Source organism: Catharus ustulatus, chromosome 7 (genome assembly GCF_009819885.2).
Source record: "Catharus ustulatus isolate bCatUst1 chromosome 7, bCatUst1.pri.v2, whole genome shotgun sequence".
Classification (NCBI taxonomy): domain Eukaryota; kingdom Metazoa; phylum Chordata; class Aves; order Passeriformes; family Turdidae; genus Catharus; species Catharus ustulatus.
Genome location: NC_046227.1, coordinates 4,803,610 through 4,818,673, shown reverse-complemented (window position 1 = coordinate 4,818,673; position 15,064 = coordinate 4,803,610). Strand labels below are relative to the sequence as shown.

Below are 15,064 nucleotides of genomic sequence, written 5' to 3'. Positions count from 1 at the left end.
GAGCAAGAAAATACAGAGGAATTTAGGTACGAAGTAGTGAAGTTTCTCTTGAAATGGGACTGCCAGTCCTGATCCTGAGGTCTTTACTACTAGAAGGCTGGTTGCTCCTTCCGTGACATTTTTGGAGACTGTCAGAAAGGACAGTTGTGACTCTGAGGTGTGTGGGCATGCATGAGCATGTACATGCAGAGCATGCCTGTGTAGGTTTGTGCTCACTGTGGCCCCCTGTCCTTGCCCCAATGCTTGTGAAGGACACTGGTGACATCTCTGACTGCCCTGTGCTGATGTGTGTTCCCCTGTAGCCCTGAAGGTGATCCTTGTTTGCTTTGAACGCCAGCTGGACAGCCAGTGGTACTGGCTGAGCCTGCAAGTCAAAGAGATGGCCCTGAGGAAGGTGGGAGGGCTGGCCCTGTGGGATTTCCTCGACTTCATCGTGCGAACACGGATCCCCATCTTCGTGCTCCTTCGGCCCTTCATCCAGTGCAAGGTAACTGACGCTTTGGTTCCTGATCTGGCACTCCCTGAAGGCAACATAGCCCTTGCTCCCCAGCTGGGAACAGAGGAACAGCACTTCTGGAAGAACTGCATGTAGTGAGTGACCTTTCAGAAGTTAGTAAGCCCAAAACTAAATCACAGAGCTTTTTCCTGGCCAAGACTAAACAGTATGCCAGTCATGCATGGAGTGATCGATGGAGTACAGCTAGTCTTAGTTGCTCTGGATGGGGAAGTGCATGTGGACTTTAAACTACAGTGAAGACATTGAAAGCACTTTGAAGGAGTGTAGATGTGCTGAACCTGGGGAGGTGTTGGCACAAATCTTCTAATAATCTCTCGTCTTCAGCCCCCCCCTTCAAACTGCCAGGAAGGACCACTCCCCTTTCCCTGTTGGATGAAGGTTCTGACAGGACTTTGTGGATGAACAGGCAGCTGCTAAGCTAAGGCATCTGGGATTTAAGTTAATCACAGCTCCTTACCAGGCAGACTAGCACATGGTACTTTATTTAGCCTACCTTATCTTTGGGACAGACTAAATAGTCATGGAGGAAGGAGCTGTCTTGGGACAGGATCATGAGGATAGAGCTTAGCATAAGGCAGCCCTCATCTCTGTTCAGTCAGATTTAAGATTGCCCCTGAGAGACAGGTGGAAACCTCATAGATGGAGTCAAAACCTCTTGCCTACAAAGCCTGCTGGCTGGACACTAGTCCCAATTCCCTGGGCACCATCCCCTGCAATGCTAATGCATGCCAAATTTGCAGCTGCTGGCCCAGCCAGCTGAGAACCACGAGGAGCTGAGTGCCCGGCAGCACATCTCGGACCAGCTGGAGAGACGGTTCATCCCGCGCCCGCTCTGCAAGAGCTCCCTCATCGCCGAGTTCAACAACGAGCTCAAGATCCTGAAGGAGGCTGTGCACAGTGGCTCTGGTAAGGAAGGCAGGAGGAGCTCAGGGCCATCACCCCTTGCCCCAACAGTGACTTGTGAGGCAGAGCTGGTCTCTGCCTAAAACAGGAATGCGGCAATCCACACACAAGGCTTATGCTCAGCCTTGCCTCTGCAGCCAACAGAAGTCCAGGTTAGTTGGGAAATGCACCTATTTTTCCACTAAATCGGAGTCCTATTCCCCAGTAGTTGGCTCTTGCTATCTCAGCTGGCTTGTGCAGACCCCAGCCCCAGTGCCACTGTAAGGCCAAAGCTCCTTGCACAGAAAGGTCTGGCTGTTCAGCAGCAGCAGATTTTCCTCCTCCTTTCTCCTGCTCTCTTTGATTTTTCTCTACTGTGACATCCAGATCAGCATCCCGAGCTGATGGAGCACTTCAGAATTCTCTCCTGCACACGGAGTATTTTCTCCAGTGCCAGCCACTCCTGTCGCCACGAGATGGCAGCTGCTGCTCACCCGTGGCAAGCAGTTTATGTGCTTTTTTCTTAAGGAAAACAAATGCGAAAGGAAATGCTTCAGTCTTTCTTCCTTGGCAGTAATTTGCTTTGTTTCTAAATGTTGAAGCCGATCTGTAAAATACAGGTTGTGAAAAATCAGACTGCATATGTAAAATAGAGATTTTGGAAAGGTGAGATGAGCAAGGCACCTGCTGGTGTTTTACACCTCTGCCACCCTTGTCACAGCATCACAGAATCATTAAGGTTGAAAAAGACCTCTGAGATCATCAAGTTCAACCTTTGACTGATCACCACCTTGTCAATCACCTAGACCATGGCACCAAGTCCCAAATCCAGTCATTTCCTGAACACCTCCAGCGGTGCTGACTCCATTACCGCCCATTCTAATGCTTAGCAACCCTTTCCATGAAGAAATTCCTCCCCTGGTGCAGCTAGTAGGGGAGAGGCCAACTCCAGCTGGCTCCATCCTCTTGCTGGGAAGTTGTAGAGAGCAAGAAGCTGCCCCTGCCCCCCTAGTCCAGGCAGAACGAGGTGCCCACAATGACAGCAATGCTTGGCTTGCTGTTGACTTCCAGTGCCATGGGTGACTTGGGTTTGGTTCTCCCCCTCTTGTGCAGCTTACCAAGGGAAGACATCGGTCAGCACCGTGGGCACCTCCACCTCTGCCTACCGCCTGAGCCTGGCCACCATGTCCCGCTCCAACACGGGCACTGGCACGGTGTGGGAGCAGGACAGCGAGCCCTCCCAGCAGGCCTCGCAGGACACGCTGAGCCGCACCGATGAGGAGGACGAAGAAAGTACGTGGCCACATACTAAGCCCTGACACTGAAGAGATTTTCTTGATGCCATCCAGGAGGGGAGCACAGTTGCCCCTGTCCCAGAGTGAATAAAAGGGCCACAGGAGCATGAGGTTGAGTGGCTGGTGTGGTTGGTACATGGTGTTAAAGTCTGGGTTGTTACAGATTTCTTTGTGTCCTTCTGAGCTGTGGCAGGGCAAAGGGAAGGGCACAAGGAGGTTTTCAGTGCCTGAGACCCGAGCTGATGTGCAGTTGCCACAGTGCTGATGAGGCATTTGGCAGCCAGGCCTCTCTTTGGCATCAAAGAGTGGGCAGGGCTGTGGCTGTGTAGTTAGGATCCTGTTCCTGCAGGATCCCCAAAGCATCCAAAGAAGGAGTGAAAGTGGGGGGCTCAAAAGAAAGCTCCATGCAGTTACAGCAGAATTTCCTTTTGGGAAAGAGGAGCTAGCCTGAAAATTTGCACGTTCACCCCAACTTTATTTTAGCTGGGTTCACCTCTAAATTTTGTACAACCCACCCAGAGCTGTACTGCTTATATATTGTTCAGATATTTACTCACTGTGGCAAAATATGGTTTCAGCCTCAGATTAATTCTGAGCCCACTGTGTGGAATGGTAAGTGCTATCTTCCTATCTGAACTGCTTCATTATTTCCTCAGCCGTGCCTTGGATAAACACTGCTGTAAAATATTTCAGTACATCAGAATTGAAAAAAGGTCAAAAAGAGGGGAGAAAATTACACAAACCCACCCTTTTGTTTTCTTTACTTGTAATTAAAAGTTGTTGTGGCAAAAACCACAATAAAGTAATTTCTTTCTGGATGCTTGATATAATTTGAAACAGCACTGAAATTTCAAGCAGTCCTGATTGCAATCCAGCTCCCTGCATAGTTCTGTTGCAGCATGATGTATTTGAGTCAATTTATCCAAATTTTTGGCGATATTTTAAAGTGCATGTCCTGAAGGGTGTTGAAGGGTTTCTGTTCTGCCTTTTGCTGTCAGTATTTTGGTTTTTTTTGTCACAGTGCTTTGCTAGATCATAGCAGCAGTTTATTTCACAGCAGGAAAATGTCCAGTTACAACTCTTATGCTGGAAACACTGTATATTAACAAGCAATTTATTAATCACAGAAACGAAGCCTTAATGGAAGCTGAATTCCACCAACATGTTTTCCTGAGAGCCATTTAAGCTACATAAAGCCACATAAATCCCTGTCCCATGTTTGTCAGGTTCCTCATCCTGCAGAGGTTTATGTGCATGTCTTTCTGCACTGTGGCTGTAAAATCTAACAGAATATTGCAATTTGCATGCTTGGGCTCTAGGTAAGTAAATGCTGGGTACACCTTTGGCATCCTGCTCTCTCTTGACAACTGTTGAGATGCAGGTGGGGTTTGGGTGGTTGTTTCCTCTCCTTTCCTGTTTTTTTCTCTCTTTCTAGATGACTCCCTGAGCATGCCCAGTGTGGTAAGTGAACAAGAAACATACCTTATGGGTGCCATTGGGAGGAGGCGGTTCTCCAGCCATCTCTCCAGCATGTCTGCACCTCAGGCTGAGGTGGGCATGTTACCCAGCCAAAGGTAAAAACATGAGCTTTTCACCTTTCCCATTATCATAACAAGAGCAGAAATGGCCCAGGTACATCAGAGAGGTGGGATAGTGGAATTGGGGCCAGGATAGTGATGCTAAATTTATTCATCCTGGAGTAGTGTTGGACCAAGGGTGCAGGGTTGCAAATGATGATTTTCCAGGGTGATCAGTGTTGAATAGGGTCCATGAGAACAAGCTGTGATCCACAGCAACCTTCCTCTTAAAACAGTTTCATAAATACTCTACGCTATTACTTTTCTCTGCTACCACTGAATAGCAAAAGGAAATGTGGTTTGGGGTGTTCATTGAACTAGAGTGCCAGTTTGTGTAGGGGTGTGGGGAGGAATCTTGAGAAGCTGGGAAAGAGGGACAGAGGCAGTTTGATTTACTTTGCTTTCTTCCATGTGTTCTTTGTCCTTCCTGAAACAGTAACTAGCTCATGACAGAAACTAAACGCTATGTTCTAAGATGGGATTTAATATTATTTTAAACCTGAAATACTTGTTGATACAAATAACTTTGAACATGTTATTCGTGGTAGACTTGGAATGGTGAGAAAGAGCCTGTTGGGAAATGTGCATCTTTAGAAGATATGGAGAGAAGTTTTGCATTTAAACATGATTTTTTTTTCCCCTAAATAAGCAATGTTTATTGTTTTATTTGTCTGTGACGTAGTTATCCAGGGATATCTGACAATGGACATATTAATTTATGTTATTTCCTTTGAACCTTTAAAGAATATATTCTACATTATGTCTTTACCACCCCTGGAAAATCAAACAACATTGTTCCCTCCCCATTCTTGCTTGGAATTAAAGAAATAACCATGATAGATTAAGGAAAATTAACAGCTGTGGTATCTACCAGCAGTGATAGGAGAAGTGATTTACAAGAGAGAAGTTACACAGATTTTATCCAAGAGGACTTACAGGAACTCATTGACTCTTGAACTCAGTAGATTCAGTCCCTTTGTTTCTTGAAAAATTAATATGCGAGGCTGCATTTTCCTCAATCTTTCACTACCATCTTCAGTGCATAAACTTCATAAGACTCACAGCTGACTGAGAGCAATGTTTGCTTTGTGCTATCCCAAATCATGATGACGCTGAGGAAAAAAAATAAGACTTTAATTAACACAGAGCTTCACTCTCTACTTTTTAAGTGTATGGTATAGCAGGAGAATCCTTTTTCATCTGAGTAGGGGAAGGACCAGCTCAGCAAGCATAATCATAGTCCTCAACATCATGCCCTTTGAGTTATGGATGGTCTCTGGGCTTTCAGACTGCCTCACAAATGTAAGCTAATTAATGCTAAGTAATATTATTACTGCTTTCCTGCTGGTAACCCAGCAGATTCCTTTCTTTCTTTCTTTCTGTCTTTCTTTCATGTTTTTCCTATGGCCTGAGCAGGCTGCTCCTGCCTGATGGCTGCATTGCAGAAAAGCAAAAGCATTGGAATTGTGTCCCTTTGCCAAGATCCCTGCCAGCTGTTTATTTACAGTTTCATTGCCTGAGACATTGTTTTCCAGATGTTTATCCCTAGAGTTGCACCAGAAGGAGAGTGGTCTATAGCTCATGGGAGATAGATCAACCCTCCCTCAAGGATGAAGTGGCTCACGGGAAAGGAAAAAAACTTTCTATGAAGCTGAAAGTAAATAGAACTGAAATAAATCAAAATGCTGCAGGAAAATAGCTTTGAAAGCAGTTCCCTGCCTTATTTCCTTTAGGAACACATCCTGTTGAACTTCTCAGCTCCCTAAATCTCAGCAGAGATGCAGAAGGCTTCATGCAGTGTAAACTCTCTCTAAAGACTGCTCCTGTTATCAGATGTTCTTTCAGCTCCTCTGAGTCATATGTGTGCTGTTGAGCATGTGAGACCAATTAATGTTACCGTCCTCTTTTTACTTTTTTTATTCCGTTGATATTTTTTCCCCCTTGAAAACAGAGACAAACGAGCGCATGCTTTTTTTTTTTTTTTTTTTTGCATTTTCTTTCCCTAAATTCTTAATCTCCCTGCCCCTCCTGCAGTGAACCTAATGTCCTCGATGACTCCCCGAGCCTGGCCACTGAGGGCAGCCTCTCTAGGTACAGTGTTAACACTACCTGTGTGTCAGTGTGTGTGCTGGGAAACGAGCCCGTTTCCAACCTTCTGTCTCTTCCCCTCACCTTTTGTCACTCTCTCCATCTCTGTCTCTTGTGGCTCATCAATATTCAGGCCTGCAAGTCAAAGGTGTAGCAACCCACCTTCAGTTTTCAGCTTTGATTGCCAATAACTTTGAGAAGGCTCAGGAGAAGGGGTAGGAAAAAGCTGTAGTGAATGAAGCAGCAGGCTGGCCTGGGGGTTTTCCCCTTGTTTAACAACTAAAAATATGATCTGTGAGGCTTTAGCTGTATCCTGTCATAAGCATTAGTCTGAAGGCTTACGTAAAATGGAGACATCTGTTTTTTCATTCATCTCACAATGCTGTCAGCACAAAAGACTTAATCTCAATCTGAGGTTTTTTACCATTCACTGGTAAAACTAATTATGGTTAAGTCCTGTGGAATATGGTGTTCTGTGGGTGCTTCACAATAATTCTCATTAATTTTGCAAAGCATTTTCAATTCTCAAATGACACCTTAGAAATCTTGCAGGTGGACACCACAAATAGATACATAAAGTGGATCTGTTGGTGCTGGAGTTCAGGTCTAGCTGTTCCTCATTACTCACAGACAGGGGAGCAAACACAAATGGGTCAGGAGTGAACTTAGAAGGGAAGGCTGCACCTTTAACACCCAGATCCATAACGTTAATCATTCTCCCTGCCCTGCTGCTGTGCTCCAGCCTCTCAACCCATCCTCTTGAGGCTGGAGAGCTGTTGTTAGTCCCAAGACTATCTCTGTTTCCTCCCAGGAGAGCACAGCCCCGTACATTGGCAACATGGAGGGTAACTTGCTATTTCATTCCTGCACCAGTGGAAGCTGTGGATATGTTGAGAGGCATTTGTGTGAATGGTTTCTGTTCCATTAGCTTGGGTTTTGATGTTGGTAGTGGCTTTTTGGGATGGGGACAGGCTGCTGTGTTTGTTTGTTCAAACTCTCCTCAGCTGACAAAAGGAGAGTTTATCACCGTGTTGTCACCAAGCTCATTCCATGAAATGTGGTGTCCTTTGTGTGTGTGAGCCCTGCTCTGGCAAACCAGTCTATGATGGCTTAGGAAAAGACATCAGCTTCTTGGCAGAGGCAGGACTACTGTTACCTGTTTGTTTGACAAAGTAAGGTGGACTACATGGTTGTCTGAGCTAAAGAGGTGAAGAGAAATCAATCAAAAAACTTCCGTGTCGTCCCTTTAGCAGCACTGAAAACTCACTACACTTGAGGAAGAGGATAAAGGGGAAGGTCTGTATCTGAGCTAGGGCCATAATGACCTGATACTCGGTTACATCAGTGTTGGTTTTGAAATGCTTTGATCTTGTTAAGTAGGAGGTAGCCACTCCTAATTACAGTGGTGAGGCTGAGCACTATGAAACACCTAAGTCAATAAATGTGTTTAAACACAATAATTTACTTTGAACCCTGAAATGTAATCAGCTGTACAATGGGTTCCTAGTAATTCCTGTCACAAAAATTTTCTGTAGGGACCAGGACACTGTCCTCCACCCTGCTCTATGGTACCGAGATCTCCTAAAGCTAATGGGTGAGCAGATGCACTTGGGAGTCAGTTCTGCTGAGGTTTATTATCCTTTCCCACGAGCAGGAAATGTCTTAATGATGGGCACCAGGGCTGCAAACCCTTAAGAAGGAATGAAGACACTGCAAACACGTCTAGAAAGATTAGGCTAGATCTCTGTGAGGAGGAAAAAGATGTTTCAATTGTCAATTGTTTCAATTGTGAAATGTTTCACATTGCTCAATGTGAAAATTGGATGCCTTCTCTAAAGGACAGCAGTAACAAAGCAGATGTTGCAGGAGCTTATTGTGCTGTGGGGATTATAGGGCAGAGTTGTTTTTACATTCAAGAACATTAGTTCTGAATAAAGCAGGCTTGAGTTTTTCTTATGTAACTTTGATTTTGGCTGATGCACTATGATAACTTTTTAGGATCACCTTCTAAATTCACCAGCTCGTGTTTAGTCATAACTGAGATAAAGAAACAAACAATATTTACTAGAGACTAGATCCTCATGGAAGGTAGGAGTCTTAAATAAATTAAACAAATTGTGACAAATGCAAAAAATAATTTAATCTGTTTCCCTTTGCTCTATAGCAATTAGATGCAGCCTTGAAGAAAAGCAGGGAAGGCAGCAAGGGGAGAGCACTGAAGTGCTCAGACAGCTTGGGGTACAGGGCTGAGGAGCATCATGATCTGTTGTGGTTATAAAGTGAGAGGACAGGATATTTTCCCAAATCAGAAAGGAAGAAGGTGAAGCCACTGTAATGGAAATCTGTTGCACAAACACATTTCCCTGTAATGTTTGTGCCTATCCTAGCTTAATGTCTCTGAACAGGAAAAATCAGATTGAATCCACATTGCCAGGGCAATTGCAGCAGCAGATTTAATGCTAAATGGGCAGGGATGTCTCTGGAAATACAATATATTTAACCCATTCTCCACTGCCTTTATCCACTAACCCTCTCTTCATATGTCTAGGGACACAAAGTGTGTACACTCTACCATGATGGTGTGGCAAGCATGTACATCTCTTTAATACACATTGAAACTTGATGCTTCCTTTGTTCTGTTTTCTTCTTGTTTGTTTGTTTTTTGGGTTTTTTTAAAATTTATTTTTTGGCTGCATGGTTTGGTTTTCTTGTAATTCCTGAGCATCACTTCTTTTTGCCCACCTGACAAAGTTTGTTTTGGCCCCCACTGTGTGGCTGCATCTGTAATTCCTTGTAGCACTGGCAACATGCATCCATAAACTTGGGTTGGTTTGATCTTTGGCTCACCTCTGCCCTATATAATGGGAGTAACATTACTGTGCAAATAAACCCCTGTCAGAGATACTCAGAGACTGACAGAGCATCTTTGTGTTGGGCAGGGAAAAAAAACTTGTTTCTTATTCCTAGATAAATCTGGCTTATGTCCTTTAGAAAAACTATTCTTATAGATCACATTGTCATGGGAAGGGGAACTATACTGTCAGCTGAAAAGGCACTTGATTTGTTCCAGCTCCTTGGCTGGGTCCCATGGGCTGTCAGAAAACCAGTATATTCCTGGGCAGGTTGGTAAACAAGGAAAGACAGAGAAGGAGGGAGGGCAGGCTGCTCAGACCCTGCCCTCTGCCTGCCATGCTCGTTTTCACAGAAACAAGATCAGGAGTTCTGTTCTTTGATGTGAAAAGAAACCCTCAAAACCCTCATGAAGAGAAAGCTCATATCTGAAAATTCAGTCACGCATCTGAAATTTGTGGTCTTTATCTTTCTCTCTCTCTCTTTCCTTCTTCAAAATGTGGAGATAGAGAGCAACAAGCCACAGCAGGACTGTGTTGTGCACAGGCAGCTCTGCTAAACTCACCATTTCCCCGCAATAGGTATCTGCAATTTTAGCCTAGCCTGTCAGATCATCCCAGGTTCTACCAATTTGCATAGGGATTCAGTACTGGAACTAAACATCCAACAGCTCACTTAACTCATTTCACTTATGTTCTAAGCCAGGCTGAAAATCCCAGGCTCCAGCAGGAAGACACGAAGTCCAGCTTTTTTTTGCTTGCCTACTGTTTGTCTTTAGTGCATGGGAATATTTTTTATCTCGTGTATAGCCTCTGTGCCCTCACACAGTCCATGTACACCTGTTATCTAACGACTTTTTCAAGTGTTTTCATATCATGTGTGAAGTGAGTTTGTTTCAGCACTGTAAACAGTTTTGTACTGAATGTAATTGCAGTCTTTCTGCTACAGACATGTCTCCTTACTCACAGAACTAAGAGTTACCCTTCCTTCATCAGAAATTGTAACAGAATTCTCAAAGCTAGTCCAGTAGACTTTTTCTTTTCGAGAACTTCTCCAGCTAATTCCTACTTCACTCACATAATGGGAACCACTGTAAAAACTTCTAGAAATTCAGAAGAATAAGTTTTTATGTAATCCTAGAAACAGAAGATTAAGGAAATTCATCAAGCAATTTCAGGTAGTCTGGATCACAAATATAAAGGTTAATTTAAGTGCAGTCTCTTTGCTTTAATAAGTAATGTTGATGCTTTTGGACTTACCAGTCACATGTGCTGCAGTCACTGTCTGAGTGAAGAACATATTCCTACTAACAGGAGGTAACTCTAAAGGCTCTGCTTATCCCTAGGCAGGTGTTTGTGTGGTGTTTAGGATGCTTGGTCTGTAGAGCATGTCAATATACTATGGAAAAGGAGGGATGTATATTCCAAGGACTGGTGATTTCATTTGGAAGACCTAAAAGGATCAACTATATCTTGTTTTTTTTGGCTTTGAGCTTGCTGAAGCTTCTCCTCTTTTTCCAAGGCAGTGCAGCTGTGGTGAGATTGCTGAGGGCCTGCCCAGGATTATTAGACTGTAGTCTGTCACTCAAAAGATAAACAGCTTCAGGGACCCAAGATGTCTCTCTCCTCAAAGCTGCCCACTGTCTTCCCTGTAAAAGTGATAGAAACACATGCAAAGTCTGGCTTTAGTTTAAATGAAAGGGAGGAAGGAATAAGGCTTTCAGATCGGGTAACCAGACTTTGCCCCTCTCTTGGTTTGAAAGACAGGTGTCTGCCAAGGGAGGCAGAACTCTTCCTTGGAATTGAGAATATAATCCACTTCCCTCTGAGTTATTATAACTTTGAAATTAAGGGGCTTTCAGGCAAAAATATGGGAGAAGGGAAGTTCTTTACTAATATATATGTGTAACAAGGCAAAAAAACCCCACCAAACAGAAGCACAAACCCAGTCCCTCATTTTCAGTGAGGTCCCAGTTCAATGGCTGCTCTCATGAGCAAACACTCAGCCAAGGTAGGAGAAAACAGGGCAGGGCTGGGCTCTGGTGGCAGCAGTGAATTCCTTCCCCAAGGGCAGCAGCTCGACCATCCTCCTCTAAAACTGAGAGAGCAAGAGACTGAGTAGCCACTCCAGCCCCCTTTTCCCCAGCCCAGTTCTCAGGTATCTCTGCCCCTCCAAGAGAAACCCCCCAGGTAAGAGTGGCCAGCTGCACCCTTCCTGTGGAAACTTCTCTTGTGTCTCCTAAGTATCGGCTGTTTTGGTTTCTTAGTGACAGATGGGAGAAAATTCCATCCAAAATTCAAAGGAGAACTCCTAAACCCCAAAGCAGAGCAGGAAACCCTTCATGTTCTGTTCCCCAAACCTTCTAAGGACAATGGGTAGCTTCTGCCCAAGTGAAAAATGAGCTGCTCAGAAGACAAAGCTCTCCTCAGCCATCCTCCATGTCTTGTCTGACATGTCCCTAGGTTAGTCTTCTTCCTCCACCCCTGCATGGCCAGGTGATTAGGCTTTATTCTCTTGGTGGTACTGACAAACGCCAGGGAGATCCAAGGGAAGTATCTAGAGAAATGAATGTTGTTTTCCTTTAGATTAATGCAAGCCAAAGACAAAATGGATTGCACTACTGAATCTTCAACAATGTGTATTCCAGCTATAGCTGGAAGTTGCTTAAATAGGACATGTCACTCCACGAATTCCAGTCTAACCTAAAAAAAGCAGCTGCAGAGTTTAAAGAAGTCTATCTTAACTGTCAGTGACTACTGTAGTCATAAGTCTCCCAGCTAAAGTGTTTTGTGACTGCTAAATGTCCAATGTTTGGAGGAATACAGTGCTTTGATAAAAATGAGGGGAGGGTGGTATTTTACATTAAGTAGGTTGAACAGTCAGTTGAATGGTAGTATGAGATGGTACATAGCCAAGTATGTTTTATTGCTGAAGTTTCTTCTACTGCAGGTTTTCAGATATTTTGTGCCAATTGAAAACCAAAAACCTGTGTTTATCTCTCTCTCTCTCTCTAGTTTTTGTTTACTTGTCTCTTTTGTTTGTTAGTCACAAAAAGACTTGAGGCTGCAAGTGTTGAGTGTGGGGCCTTGTTCACATAACTCATGCATCCATTATGTGAATGGATCCTTTGTCACTTTGCGTTTTGTTTTTTGTTTGTTGACTTAAATTGAAATTAAAACCAGATGAAAAAAATTGTGGTGAGGCCATGGAGTCTAACTTGGGAAGGAAAATAATAGCTTTTATGGCATTGTCCATGAAAAAAAGAAAAGCAAACAAGGCTTTTGAGCTAGGAAGCTGATGTTCCTGCCTTCACTGATGTGGCAAAGGATGCAGAGAAGTGAGTGCTGCTCAGTGGGATGCATCAATCAATGACTGAAAACTGAAATCTGCAGTTATTTATATCTGGATGCTACCTGTGTGTGGCCAAGTCCTGAATGCCATGACTCCACCTCCCACCCTTTCCTAAGCCCTGGAAGCCACAACCCAGTAGACATGTCCCCTCCCATCCTTCAAAGATAGTGCTGCTCTTTGAAGTGACTGTGCCATTAGTGGTTGGTCGATCTCTTGTTTATTTATTTATTTTAGTCCCAGTTGCCAGGACACCTACTAGTTATGCAGAGTGCTTCTGTGCTTGGCCTAATGCTGTCAACATCTAACAGGGTGGCGAGTGTGCAGAGCGAGCCAGGACAGCAGAACCTCCTTCTGCAGCAGCCCCTGGGGCGGAAGAGAGGCCTACGGCAGGTGAGGACACGGGCAGTACACAAACCTTCTCTCCTGCTGTGTGATTTGGTGTGGCTTTTCTTGCATGTGGCTGTTTGGACACGATGTGTGGGTGTGATGTGTTCCTTCTATCTAATTTTTGCTATCTAGTGCAGTCCCTTGACTTAGCAGAAACAATAGCACAAATCATAGGTGTGAAGCCAGGCAAATCCCTAAGAGGAGGTGCCCTTTGTTTTAAATTCTTCAGCCTTGCCCTCTGCAGGCTTTTTTTCTTATTACTGTTATTAAATGATAGTTACACAGCCTGCACTGCAGTACACTCAGTGCTGAAACTGAAAAGGCACAAAGCCCAGAAATTCATAGGAAGGCAATGTGTGAGCTATAGAAACCTTAAAATGCGTATCTGCTAAAAGTAGAGTGCACATCTAGAGGTGCAGACAGTGATGATCTGTTCTCCTTCCAGAGAAGAAGCTGTGCAATATGTGAACATACATCAGCCTAACTCTCTCTTCCAATGTTTAGCTCCGGCGACCGCTGCTGTCACGGCAGAAAACTCAGACGGAGCCTCGGAGCCGTCATGGAGCTCGACTTTCAACCACGCGCCGGAGCATCCAGCCAAAGCCCAAACCCTGCGGTAGGGAATGCTGCATTTCCACAGCCAGCAGCCCACTCTGCAAAGGACAAAATGCTGTGGTTTTAGCTAGGTTGATAGTAGTTTATATTAAAGTGAAGTCCCAGCAGCTTTATACTTTTTTTCTTAGTACATGGATAATCTAACAGAAATCCATCCCCTCAAAACACTTTGATGGTTTCTCCAGGGATTTTCAAGGTCGAGCAGGACATGGACAATGAATTATCTTGTTTCCAACAGTTGTGGAGAATTTAGGAGATGGGTTTCCTCTAGTCAGGATGCCCTACACAAAACCTCCAGATGTGCAAGTTTGGAAGATGCTATTGAGAGTATCAGAAAGAAGCTTAGCAGCACAGAGCTTTAAGGACTGTACATGGAAATGAATGTAGGACTGTTCCAGTCTTTGCTGTATGCTTCCAGGAGTCAGCACTGCCAAGCTGAGCAGGTAGCTCTATTCTGTAAGACCTGGAGTGAGCAGTGAGCTTTGGAGGAAACATCTGGAAGAGCAAAGTGAACTTTCTGGGTTTCTAAGTGCTCAGCAGGAGTGTGCTGGGACAACATTGCTGCTGGAGATGTTTGAAACATAAAAGTTAGCTAAGAATAATTAAGAGCAGGAATGGGAATATCAGTTTTACTGTTAAGTTTTTAGTCTAGCTGTCTTTACTCTGTGCTCTTCTGTTATTGCTGGCTAGTGGCCATAGTCTGCAGGAATGAGGGGCTATCTGCTGCACTTTCTTTTCTTAGATTTTCCACAAAACCTCCTATCTTTTTGCATGCCAGTTTTTCTTTTTTATTTGAGGGCAGAAATGCCTAACTCACGTGGGAATTCAACTCAGTGTATTTTTCTGGAACAGAAAAATGTTATGGGGGGCATTTTTCTCACCAAGCCATGACAAGAACAGGAGATCCCAGAGTCTTGCTGTGGCTGTAGTGGAAGCCCAGGGTAAAAGACTTTTAGATTAGATGCCGATTAGACAGCTTATATAAAGATGGAATGAACTACAAATCCTATCTTAGTTCTAAAACCTCCAGGGATTCTCTCTCTTTTTTTCTTGTGCATTTCTTCCCCAAGTCTAACCCTCAGATTTCTGGGCTTTGTACCCTTCAGCAGAGCAGAAGCGGTCGGTGACATTCACTGAAGCCCAGCCCGAGGCAGCCCCAACCTGTGCCGTGGACTCACCAGCACAGCAGCTGGGCTGTAGCCCCCAGCCCAGCAGCCAGCAGGAGCCCCTCAGCAAACCTGTGCTGACCTCCTCACCTGCCGTGGTTGTAGCTGATCTTCACAGCCAGGTAACGTGATGGTTTGTACCCTGTGTCGCTCCACTGCCCCCTCCCAGGCATGGGGAAGCGCCAGAGGCATTGCAGCACCGTGATGAAAGCTGGCAGGAGAGTGAAGACAGCAAACTCTTATGTGTCTGTTCTTTAGGCTGTTTCCTGTCAAGCCCCCTGCTTCTGCAAAGCCATTCCATTCCAGATCTATGCAACCATTCTTAAATCTGAAAAT

At 44.5% G+C, this 15,064-nt stretch overlaps 1 protein-coding gene across 1 annotated transcript in view; it reads left to right on the top strand.

Annotated features, from left to right (window-relative positions):
* The window catches only part of UNC80 (unc-80 homolog, NALCN channel complex subunit), a 120,450-nt gene that overhangs the window by 101,416 nt on the left and 3,970 nt on the right, over positions 1–15,064 (top strand). Inside the window, 8 exon segments of the mRNA XM_033064342.2 lie at positions 303–487; positions 1,258–1,423; positions 2,513–2,692; positions 4,130–4,268; positions 6,306–6,362; positions 12,869–12,950; positions 13,452–13,563; positions 14,669–14,850. Coding sequence (XP_032920233.1) covers positions 303–487; positions 1,258–1,423; positions 2,513–2,692; positions 4,130–4,268; positions 6,306–6,362; positions 12,869–12,950; positions 13,452–13,563; positions 14,669–14,850 — 1,103 coding nt within the window.